General features: G+C 37.4%; 1 protein-coding gene across 1 annotated transcript in view; it reads left to right on the forward strand.

The window, feature by feature from the left end:
- The window catches only part of LOC126457534 (ankyrin repeat domain-containing protein 6), a 722,889-nt gene that overhangs the window by 642,166 nt on the left and 67,536 nt on the right, over nucleotides 1-13,187 (forward strand). The window contains exon 5 of the mRNA XM_050093890.1: nucleotides 2,399-2,500. Coding sequence (XP_049949847.1) covers nucleotides 2,399-2,500 — 102 coding nt within the window. The remainder of the gene's footprint in view (nucleotides 1-2,398; nucleotides 2,501-13,187) is intronic.

Here is a 13,187-nt window from a genome sequence, read left to right on the forward strand (position 1 = left end):
CAGTCACCTGTCCTACTACTGTCCTTAGGTGCTTCCATTTTGCATCACTTTGCAGTGTTATGCCTAGATATTTAACTGATGTTACTCTGCCAAGCTGCACATGACTAATGCTGTATTTGAACATTGTGTGATTGTTTTTCCTGCCCCGAATTAACTTACATTTTTCTATATGTAGAGCAAGTCAGCTTTCATCATAACACCTAGAAATTTGTTTTAAGTTATCTTGTATACTCCTACAGTTACTAAATGACAATACCTTCCCATACAGCACAGTGTCATCAGCAAACAGCTGCAGATTGCTGCAACCATGTCCAACAGATAATTTATGTCTGTAGAAAATAAGAGTGGACCTATCACACTTACCTGAGGCACTCCTGGCAATATCCTTGTCTCCAATTAACACTCCCATCTAGGACTCCATAACAGACTCTATTACACAAGACATCTTTGATCCGTTCACATATCTGGGTACCTAATCTATATGCTCAGACCTTCGTTAAGAGTCTGCAGTGGGACTCTGTCTCAAATGTTTTCCAGAAATCTGCCTTTCATCCATTTTGAAAGATTCTTTAGCAGAGATTACATTTTTATAAATATTTATCATCCATATCATTGATAAACACTTTTTTGTATATAAAACACTGACTTGGATATTCAAGCTTATCTTTCCACACTTTTGTTTCTTTTTCGACCTAACCAGTTTATAGTGGGCAAATTGAATGCAGTTCTTTAATACTGTATCCTATTAGATTTGTACTTAAAGATTTTTTCTTTTATTTCAAATCAGACTATCAGAATGATCCTAGAAAATTACTATAAGCCCATATTGCTTCAGAATACAGTGATAAAATGTTCAGTGTTGCTGTCTAGTTATTAAAAATTAATTTTTCTGCTTTAAACAAAAAACACATTCATTAATACATTCACTTACAGTTGATGTGTAGAATTCTGATAAACTTAAAAATACTTTCCAGCTTCTATCTATTGCCTTTGCCTCTTAGATGTCCTACAAAATAATATAATATAAATTATTTCTAATTGAAGCTTGCAATATGGTACTTTCTACCAAGAAAATGCCATACTAGTAAGGCATTACATCATAATCAATGCAATTTGAAATTAAGTTTTTCCTGAGAAAGGGTGAGGTGATGCACTGAAGATATTCACTGATGCAGACGAGCATAGTACCAACCAAACAAAATTCAAATTTTCCACTTCAGACCCAATCTGTCTACTTGAATCTCACCTCAAAATTAAACTACTCAAATTACTCAGCTCAGATGCTACCCAATCAAACTCAGGAAAGTGTTATAGTTTGTCTTACATTACTGCAAAAATGCTACAGAACTCTGACTCATGCTGGATCCATGCTTTCTCCAGTTGTCAGATGATAGACAACCACCAACTTTTAATTTGGCCAAATTGAACACTTCGACCCATTTACAACAATATATTACATTATAACCTCATAAAAATAAAGTGCTAACTGCGGCAAAGTTAATTCATGATTTATATACTGTTATAGTCCACTTCTCATCTCTTCTTTCGTTTGGTAAGTCACATCATCTTTGTTTATATATATAAAAAACAAAGATGATGTGACTTACCAAACGAAGCGCTGGCAGGTCGATAGACACACAAACTAACACAAACAAACACACAAAATTCAAGCTTTCGCAACAAACTGTTGCCTCATCAGGAAAGAGGGAAGGAGAGGGAAAGACGAAAGGATGTGGGTTTTAAGGGAGAGGGTAAGGAGTCATTCCAATCCCGGGAGCGGAAAGACTTACCTTAGGGGGAAAAAAGGACAGGTATACATTCGCACACACACAGATATCCATCCACACATATACAGACACAAGCAGACATATATCTCACATCTATATATCAGACATATATATCACAGTATGTACTACTATTGGTACAAAGAGCTTACACAAGGATACTTCTTCCCAAGAAAATGCTGTGTTAAGCAATTGGAGTGTTAGATCATAATTAACACAATTTGAAAATAAGTTTTCCGTGGTGAAATCAGGTAATACACAGAAGATATTTGCTGCTGTAGACAAGCACAGTTATTAACCACCTATTGGAACATTAACACCAGAAGTCAATTTCAATGGGAAAATGAAATGTTATGAGAGAGACACTTTAGTTGTCAGCAGCATGTATTTCTTCTGAATGTCTAATGTTGCAAATAATTTACTTGCTTGCATGTTAATGATTATGTTTCCCATCCAGTAAACAGTTATTTGTTATCGCAACTATCAAAAATTGTAAACAGTTTACTTCCCTTAAATTTATTATTATCTGAATTATTTTTCAAATTTTATTTAAAATTATGTTAAAACTGACACACATCACACAATTTGTCAGAGAGTACATTGTGTCATTTCAGTTGGGCTGTAGTGCTCTCCAGCGAGCTGCTGCTGATGGTCATGTGGAAGTGGTGAAACAGTTACTCAAGCATGGTGCCAATGTCAATCATCAGGATAATGTGGTATAGTAGATTTCAGATAGTTAGGCATTAAATCTTTAAAATAGAAACCTTCAGAATCACCAAAAAAATTCTAACTTATAAAGGGACTCCTTCCATAAGTTTTCTGATCAATTTTCCTACAAAATTTTTATTTGTTTATTGGCTCCATAGACCAGAAACATTGCATACATCAGGTACAACTAGGCCTATATTATATTACATGTACTGATAAATATGCATTACTTACTAAGCATTTAGCAAATTATGATTTTTTTTCAATAATATTGTAGCCTGTTTCGTGGTAAATTACTGTTTTTCTTTACATCATTTATGCTGATTGTACCTGTATTTGTAACTGACATTTCTTTTTGATACAGTAGTTCTATTGCACTTTGTCTTACAGTTTAACAGTAGTCCACATAAAATCATTAATACTATAACAACAGTTTCATATCAATAAGTTTTGAGAGGTTTTTTTGCAAATATTTTTACTGTTTATCTCTCTCAAGTTTGAAGGTAGTTCTTCTAGGGCTTTTGTTCCTGCATATGATGGTGTTATTTTGTATTTCACAGTGTTGTATAGGTGTCCACAGAAGAGGCCTTGTTTCTTGTGTCATGGTTATGCTGTCTCTTCTTATCTTCAGTATCAGAAGCATATTTGAATTTTGTCCACACTGGGGCTCATATACGTATTTGTTGGGAAGTGTTAGGATCTTATTAACTTTAAATGCTGAACTGCAGGATTCTCTCCATTTAAGATTGGCTATCATTCTTATTGCTCTTTTTTTATAGTTTGAATATTCTATTAATGTTTGTATTGGAGGTGCCTCCCTACAAAATATGCCACAACTTACTGTTGGATAGATAAGTGCATAGTATATCATTTTCATATTATTTGTGTCTTTTAGGTAGTTGAGTTTGTGCAGTACACGTAGGTTTGAACCCATTTTACCATCCACATATATTCAATGTGTTTATTCCAGTTTACATTTTCATTGATTATTATTCCAAGGAATTTAGTGCACTTGGAGTTTTCTGCTGTGCTTTCATCTATGCAATTGTTGGTGATCTCACTGTGATGGTTTCTTAGTTTGAAATTTAGGCAGTGTGTTTTTATAATGTTTTTATGCAGATTAATTCAGTAAATATTTGAATAGCATTAATTATTTCAGAGTTGGCTTTTATTTTTGCATTTTCTGTGTCTTTATCCATGAACATTAGAGTTAAGCCATCTGCATAAGTAACTATTCTGCCATGATTAATTATGTCTGGGATGTGATTTGTGTATAAAATGAAAAGCAGTGGGCCAAGAATTGATCCATGTGGCACAGAGAAGTACTGTTCCCACTTGAGATCTTATATTCTCTCTTCTCATTTTTATGATCTCTGTACGTCCTCTCATATTTGTCAGTTATGATAGTATCCAGTTTCCTGCAGTCTCTCTTATACCATATACTCCCAATTTCTATTAAAGTTTTGTCATCTATACAGGCAGATGCCTTTGTCAGACCCATAAATACTCCTACACATTTACATTTAGAGTACAAGCTGGTAATGACATTCTCAATAACCTTTATTACCAGATCTGTGATGCATTTGTTGTTCTGGAAGCCAAGCTGGTTCTTGTGTATTAATCAAAATTTCATCAGAAATGTGAGTCTCTATGTATAAGCTTGTTCAGATATTTTTGATATAGCTGGTGGAAGAGGTGCAGGTCCATAATTTTCTGGTTCTCTTCATTTCCTTTTTATGTATTCATTTTATCAATTCTGGCTTTCAGCAATTTGGAAAAATCCCTTCTAAGAATGATATGTTGATTAGTTGTTTAAGAGGTTTCTTGAGTTCCTGCATTTTTGTGATTTGCATTAGAGTGCCTATCTGTGCTTTGTTTAATGACAGTCTGAATACATAAATAGTATATGTTTTGTTTGCGAAGACCAGAGTGTAGAAACAAAAATTATTCATTCTGCAGTCTTAAAATGAACTTCTTAAATATTTACAGGAAAATGAAAAGTAACAATTTTGATTTTCAGTAGCTATCACTTGCTGATATGATTGACAGTTGCCTCCAAATGTAAACAGGTGTAGCACATTGACTGTAAACAGATGGCCAGCTTAGATATTACTTGACTATAACTCCATTCAAAACTACTCACATTAACAATAACCATTCCTTGAAATGACTACTGATAGAAAAATGTGAAACAAGTAATGGAGAAGAGAAGTGCCACTGGCTAATCCACTGCCCATGAAGGAATTAGCATACAAGACTGTATCTGGGGCCTTTATTGGGACTGTTTGTATGTATAGGATCCTTGCCACATAAGGAATGAGACAACCAAAGACTGCATAACTTAGAAGATTTCAACTTATCAAAATGAAAATGGTCAATAAGTGCTTAGCATACCTGTGAAAAACTGTACTTGAGCCTTGTTTGATTAAGCAAGCTTGCAAAATATTGTTTTCCCAAACTACACCTAATGTCCATATGTCACACTGACAAACATGTGGCATGTTTGGATGTTTTCACTCACTCTTCTCTTAAAGGAAATATAAAATACCAAACAATGCTAGTATCTTGTATGTTCCAACAAGTACCATTGTTAAATCCTAGTTTTATCTCATCATCACCCCATGTGTTGGATGATACGCTGTAGTGAGTGATGATTCCCAAGTTGAAACTAAGAACACTTTATTCATGGCCCAAGTTCACAAATAAGTTTAGCTCTAAAAACAACTGAATATCTTTTGTTATCACTTGAGAAGAACAGAAACAATTCCAAGGAAACTCTCATCCCAAGTGGCTGTTGAGCAGCATCAATGGGGATAAAGACATGTGGAGTACTGTGAAGCAGTGCAGAGATGGTGCAGTATAGCACACAGCATCCTGGCTGGCCTCAGTGAGTTCAGATTACTGAGTTATGAATGTAGCTGGCTCCCAGCCTGGAACTGCTTGAGCAGTTGAATGCTGCTACTGGAGTCTGTGCTTCACCTTAAATATCCATCAGGCAAGTGTGTTCAGAACCATATGATATGACGGCAGTAATTGTTTCCTTAACAGCGACGCCATCAGTTTCCTGATGCACATACTGGTTGGGCACATGACTGGTGCCCCACACAACAAGCAGAGTAACAGACTGTATACAGTGTTGGGTCTACAGCACACTATGCCCTTGTGGTATTTGTAAATAGTCTTCTGAAGAGAGTTGCTTATGAGCCAGTGGTTAACTACCTGCAGGACAAAGACATTGTGTTGGAAGCATAAAGTAGTCAGCTTATGACCACTATACAACAATTCCTTTTTTGATAAACAGCTTTTTCCTCTGATTGTCCACTAATACCTACATCCTCATTTCATTAGATAGCCACTAGAATAACCAATGGAAGGGTAACATTCTACAAATCAGAGTGTGGAATGTAAAAAGCTATAAAATATGAAAAGGGGACTCCAAAGACTTAGTCCAGATATCGTAGGGACCAGTGAAGTGAAACAGAAAGGAGATAAGGATTTATGGACAGATGAATATTGAGTAATAACAACAGTAGAAAATGGGACTAGGATTGATTCTGAAAAGGAAGGTAGGGCAGAGAGTGAGTTAGTGCGAACAGTTCACTCATGAGGCAGTTCTCATCAAAATCAACAGTTGTAAGGGAGATGAAAATCTAATAATCATGGGGAATAGGGATGTGGTAGTAGGGGAAGGAACAGAGAACAATGTTACAGGAGAATATGGGCTTGGAAATAGTACAGAGAGAGGAGAAAGATTAATTGAGTTATGCAATAAGTTTCGGCTAGTAACAGGGTACACAATGTTTAAAACTCACAAGAGGGAGGGGGGAGGGTATATTTGGAAAATACTGAAGACATGGGAAGATTCCAGCTGGATTACATCATAGTTAGACAGAGATTCAGAAATGAGATATTGCATTACAAGCTGTACCCAGGGGCAGTGGCAGATACAGAATAACCTCAAGGAGGATGCACTAAAGATGTATTGAGCTACATTTACTTTTACTGTAATAAAAAATAATCAAGTTACATGCAAAGTTTATGAAAGTTTTATTTAAACTGATTTTACACATATACCAGACAGTGCCATCTTAAGATATAAGAAAGTTACAATTGTGGTTCTCTTCCTTAAATGATGAATTCTATGTGCCTATTCTTCCTGGCAAATTGGTTAATTACATCGTCAATAGGACAATCAATGTCAGGGTGAGTGTTCAACAGAGCTAAGCCATTAAGTTGAACGTCCTCCATTGTCGACCTCAGCCATGTCTTTGTATGCCGCAATGTTGAAAAACTTTATTCCACTGTAGCAATAGATGCAGGTGGACAAGCAAATATTTTGTACAGCACGTGCAAAGTAGGATAGTTAGATCTAGGACAAACAAACAGCACTTCCATAACAGAATCATGATTATTAAGGGCATTTATTTTCGTTTGCTTGTATTGAAGAATCTTTCCCATTAGTCTCTTTTTAATCACTCGACTCAGTAGAGTCGACTGATGAAAGAAATGAACAAATAGCATGCAAGCTGACTGGCAGGAACAGCACAGATGGCAATGCGGGTGGCCTCGCAAGGGGGAGCATGCACAGCCTCCATATGTATCTGCCAATGCCCAGGAGCTGATATAACGTCAAATCATAACTTAATAATGATGAAGATTAGGCTGAAGATTAAGAGAATCATCCAGAAGAATCGATGTGGAAAATGTAGGATACTGTAGTACTGAGGAAACATGAGCTATATTTGAAGTTCACTAAGGATGTAGATACTGCAGTAATAAATACCACAGTAGGCAGTTTAGATGAAGAGAAAAGAAAACGACTAGAAACGGCCATCACAGAAGTAGGACAGACTAACATAAGAACAAGAAAAATAATGTCGAATAAACATTGGGTAACACAGGAAATACTTCAACTGACTCACAAGCAAAAGAAGTAAAAAACTGTTCAGGGAAAGACAGGAATCGGTCAGTTAGGAATTAAATAAACAGGTAGTGCAGCAAAGACAATGGCTGCATGAAAAATTGGAAGAAATAAAAGAATAATAATTGTTCGAAGGATTGATTCCACATATAGAAAAGTTAAAACAACCATTGGTGAAATCAGAAAAAAGGGTGTCAACATTAAGAGTACAATGGGAATTCCACTCTTAAATGCAGTAGGAGAGCAGATAGGTTGAAAGAGTAGACTGAAGGCCTGTAGGGGGAGGAGAACTTGTCAGTGATGTGGTAGAAGAGGAAATGGGAGTCAGTAGGGAAGAAATAGGTAATCCAATATTAGAGTCAGGATTTAACAGAGCTTTGCAATCAATTAAGTCAAACATTCCTTTGGAACTTCTGAAATCATTGTGGTGAAGAGGCAACCAAATGACCATAGAAATTGGTATGTAGGATCTATGAGACTGCAAACATAACATCAGACTTTACAAAAAATATTATCCACACATTCCCAAAGTAGCAAGGGAAAAAATTGCATGAAACGTCACACATCCAGCTTAACTTGGATGCAAGTGCATGGCAAAAATAAGCAGAAGTATAAGAAAGTAACTTCCTGGCAGATTAAAACTGTGTGCCCGACCGAGACTCGAACTCGGGACCTTTGCCTTTCGCGGGCAAGTTTAGCTCTAAAAACAACTGAATATCTTTTGTTATCACTTGAGAAGAACAGAAACAATTCCAAGGAAACTCTCATCCCAAGTGGCTGTTGAGCAGCATCAATGGGGATAAAGACATGTGGAGTACTGTGAAGCAGTGCAGAGATGGTGCAGTATAGCACACAGCATCCTGGCTGGCCTCAGTGAGTTCAGATTACTGAGTTATGAATGTAGCTGGCTCCCAGCCTGGAACTGCTTGAGCAGTTGAATGCTGCTACTGGAGTCTGTGCTTCACCTTAAATATCCATCAGGCAAGTGTGTTCAGAACCATATGATATGACGGCAGTAATTGTTTCCTTAACAGCGACGCCATCAGTTTCCTGATGCACATACTGGTTGGGCACATGACTGGTGCCCCACACAACAAGCAGAGTAACAGACTGTATACAGTGTTGGGTCCACAGCACACTATGCCCTTGTGGTATTTGTAAATAGTCTTCTGAAGAGAGTTGCTTATGAGCCAGTGGTTAACTACCTGCAGGACAAAGACATTGTGTTGGAAGCATAAAGTAGTCAGCTTATGACCACTATACAACAATTCCTTTTTTGATAAACAGCTTTTTCCTCTGATTGTCCACTAATACCTACATCCTCATTTCATTAGATAGCCACTAGAATAACCAATGGAAGGGTAACATTCTACAAATCAGAGTGTGGAATGTAAAAAGCTATAAAATATGAAAAGGGGACTCCAAAGACTTAGTCCAGATATCGTAGGGACCAGTGAAGTGAAACAGAAAGGAGATAAGGATTTATGGACAGATGAATATTGAGTAATAACAACAGTAGAAAATGGGACTAGGATTGATTCTGAAAAGGAAGGTAGGGCAGAGAGTGAGTTAGTGCGAACAGTTCACTCATGAGGCAGTTCTCATCAAAATCAACAGTTGTAAGGGAGATGAAAATCTAATAATCATGGGGAATAGGGATGTGGTAGTAGGGGAAGGAACAGAGAACAATGTTACAGGAGAATATGGGCTTGGAAATAGTACAGAGAGAGGAGAAAGATTAATTGAGTTATGCAATAAGTTTCGGCTAGTAACAGGGTACACAATGTTTAAAACTCACAAGAGGGAGGGGGGAGGGTATATTTGGAAAATACTGAAGACATGGGAAGATTCCAGCTGGATTACATCATAGTTAGACAGAGATTCAGAAATGAGATATTGCATTACAAGCTGTACCCAGGGGCAGTGGCAGATACAGAATAACCTCAAGGAGGATGCACTAAAGATGTATTGAGCTACATTTACTTTTACTGTAATAAAAAATAATCAAGTTACATGCAAAGTTTATGAAAGTTTTATTTAAACTGATTTTACACATATACCAGACAGTGCCATCTTAAGATATAAGAAAGTTACAATTGTGGTTCTCTTCCTTAAATGATGAATTCTATGTGCCTATTCTTCCTGGCAAATTGGTTAATTACATCGTCAATAGGACAATCAATGTCAGGGTGAGTGTTCAACAGAGCTAAGCCATTAAGTTGAACGTCCTCCATTGTCGACCTCAGCCATGTCTTTGTATGCCGCAATGTTGAAAAACTTTATTCCACTGTAGCAATAGATGCAGGTGGACAAGCAAATATTTTGTACAGCACGTGCAAAGTAGGATAGTTAGATCTAGGACAAACAAACAGCACTTCCATAACAGAATCATGATTATTAAGGGCATTTATTTTCGTTTGTTTGTATTGAAGAATCTTTCCCATTAGTCTCTTTTTAATCACTCGACTCAGTAGAGTCGACTGATGAAAGAAATGAACAAATAGCATGCAAGCTGACTGGCAGGAACAGCACAGATGGCAATGCGGGTGGCCTCGCAAGGGGGAGCATGCACAGCCTCCATATGTATCTGCCAATGCCCAGGAGCTGATATAACGTCAAATCATAACTTAATAATGATGAAGATTAGGCTGAAGATTAAGAGAATCATCCAGAAGAATCGATGTGGAAAATGTAGGATACTGTAGTACTGAGGAAACATGAGCTATATTTGAAGTTCACTAAGGATGTAGATACTGCAGTAATAAATACCACAGTAGGCAGTTTAGATGAAGAGAAAAGAAAACGACTAGAAACGGCCATCACAGAAGTAGGACAGACTAACATAAGAACAAGAAAAATAATGTCGAATAAACATTGGGTAACACAGGAAATACTTCAACTGACTCACAAGCAAAAGAAGTAAAAAACTGTTCAGGGAAAGACAGGAATCGGTCAGTTAGGAATTAAATAAACAGGTAGTGCAGCAAAGACAATGGCTGCATGAAAAATTGGAAGAAATAAAAGAATAATAATTGTTCGAAGGATTGATTCCACATATAGAAAAGTTAAAACAACCATTGGTGAAATCAGAAAAAAGGGTGTCAACATTAAGAGTACAATGGGAATTCCACTCTTAAATGCAGTAGGAGAGCAGATAGGTTGAAAGAGTAGACTGAAGGCCTGTAGGGGGAGGAGAACTTGTCAGTGATGTGGTAGAAGAGGAAATGGGAGTCAGTAGGGAAGAAATAGGTAATCCAATATTAGAGTCAGGATTTAACAGAGCTTTGCAATCAATTAAGTCAAACATTCCTTTGGAACTTCTGAAATCATTGTGGTGAAGAGGCAACCAAATGACCATAGAAATTGGTATGTAGGATCTATGAGACTGCAAACATAACATCAGACTTTACAAAAAATATTATCCACACATTCCCAAAGTAGCAAGGGAAAAAATTGCATGAAACGTCACACATCCAGCTTAACTTGGATGCAAGTGCATGGCAAAAATAAGCAGAAGTATAAGAAAGTAACTTCCTGGCAGATTAAAACTGTGTGCCCGACCGAGACTCGAACTCGGGACCTTTGCCTTTCGCGGGCAAGTTTAGCTCTAAAAACAACTGAATATCTTTTGTTATCACTTGAGAAGAACAGAAACAATTCCAAGGAAACTCTCATCCCAAGTGGCTGTTGAGCAGCATCAATGGGGATAAAGACATGTGGAGTACTGTGAAGCAGTGCAGAGATGGTGCAGTATAGCACACAGCATCCTGGCTGGCCTCAGTGAGTTCAGATTACTGAGTTATGAATGTAGCTGGCTCCCAGCCTGGAACTGCTTGAGCAGTTGAATGCTGCTACTGGAGTCTGTGCTTCACCTTAAATATCCATCAGGCAAGTGTGTTCAGAACCATATGATATGACGGCAGTAATTGTTTCCTTAACAGCGACGCCATCAGTTTCCTGATGCACATACTGGTTGGGCACATGACTGGTGCCCCACACAACAAGCAGAGTAACAGACTGTATACAGTGTTGGGTCCACAGCACACTATGCCCTTGTGGTATTTGTAAATAGTCTTCTGAAGAGAGTTGCTTATGAGCCAGTGGTTAACTACCTGCAGGACAAAGACATTGTGTTGGAAGCATAAAGTAGTCAGCTTATGACCACTATACAACAATTCCTTTTTTGATAAACAGCTTTTTCCTCTGATTGTCCACTAATACCTACATCCTCATTTCATTAGATAGCCACTAGAATAACCAATGGAAGGGTAACATTCTACAAATCAGAGTGTGGAATGTAAAAAGCTATAAAATATGAAAAGGGGACTCCAAAGACTTAGTCCAGATATCGTAGGGACCAGTGAAGTGAAACAGAAAGGAGATAAGGATTTATGGACAGATGAATATTGAGTAATAACAACAGTAGAAAATGGGACTAGGATTGATTCTGAAAAGGAAGGTAGGGCAGAGAGTGAGTTAGTGCGAACAGTTCACTCATGAGGCAGTTCTCATCAAAATCAACAGTTGTAAGGGAGATGAAAATCTAATAATCATGGGGAATAGGGATGTGGTAGTAGGGGAAGGAACAGAGAACAATGTTACAGGAGAATATGGGCTTGGAAATAGTACAGAGAGAGGAGAAAGATTAATTGAGTTATGCAATAAGTTTCGGCTAGTAACAGGGTACACAATGTTTAAAACTCACAAGAGGGAGGGGGGAGGGTATATTTGGAAAATACTGAAGACATGGGAAGATTCCAGCTGGATTACATCATAGTTAGACAGAGATTCAGAAATGAGATATTGCATTACAAGCTGTACCCAGGGGCAGTGGCAGATACAGAATAACCTCAAGGAGGATGCACTAAAGATGTATTGAGCTACATTTACTTTTACTGTAATAAAAAATAATCAAGTTACATGCAAAGTTTATGAAAGTTTTATTTAAACTGATTTTACACATATACCAGACAGTGCCATCTTAAGATATAAGAAAGTTACAATTGTGGTTCTCTTCCTTAAATGATGAATTCTATGTGCCTATTCTTCCTGGCAAATTGGTTAATTACATCGTCAATAGGACAATCAATGTCAGGGTGAGTGTTCAACAGAGCTAAGCCATTAAGTTGAACGTCCTCCATTGTCGACCTCAGCCATGTCTTTGTATGCCGCAATGTTGAAAAACTTTATTCCACTGTAGCAATAGATGCAGGTGGACAAGCAAATATTTTGTACAGCACGTGCAAAGTAGGATAGTTAGATCTAGGACAAACAAACAGCACTTCCATAACAGAATCATGATTATTAAGGGCATTTATTTTCGTTTGCTTGTATTGAAGAATCTTTCCCATTAGTCTCTTTTTAATCACTCGACTCAGTAGAGTCGACTGATGAAAGAAATGAACAAATAGCATGCAAGCTGACTGGCAGGAACAGCACAGATGGCAATGCGGGTGGCCTCGCAAGGGGGAGCATGCACAGCCTCCATATGTATCTGCCAATGCCCAGGAGCTGATATAACGTCAAATCATAACTTAATAATGATGAAGATTAGGCTGAAGATTAAGAGAATCATCCAGAAGAATCGATGTGGAAAATGTAGGATACTGTAGTACTGAGGAAACATGAGCTATATTTGAAGTTCACTAAGGATGTAGATACTGCAGTAATAAATACCACAGTAGGCAGTTTAGATGAAGAGAAAAGAAAACGACTAGAAACGGCCATCACAGAAGTAGGACAGACTAACATAAGAACAAGAAAAATAATGTCGA

The sequence above is a fragment of the Schistocerca serialis genome, chromosome 2, assembly GCF_023864345.2.
Source record: "Schistocerca serialis cubense isolate TAMUIC-IGC-003099 chromosome 2, iqSchSeri2.2, whole genome shotgun sequence".
Classification (NCBI taxonomy): Eukaryota; Metazoa; Arthropoda; class Insecta; order Orthoptera; family Acrididae; genus Schistocerca; species Schistocerca serialis.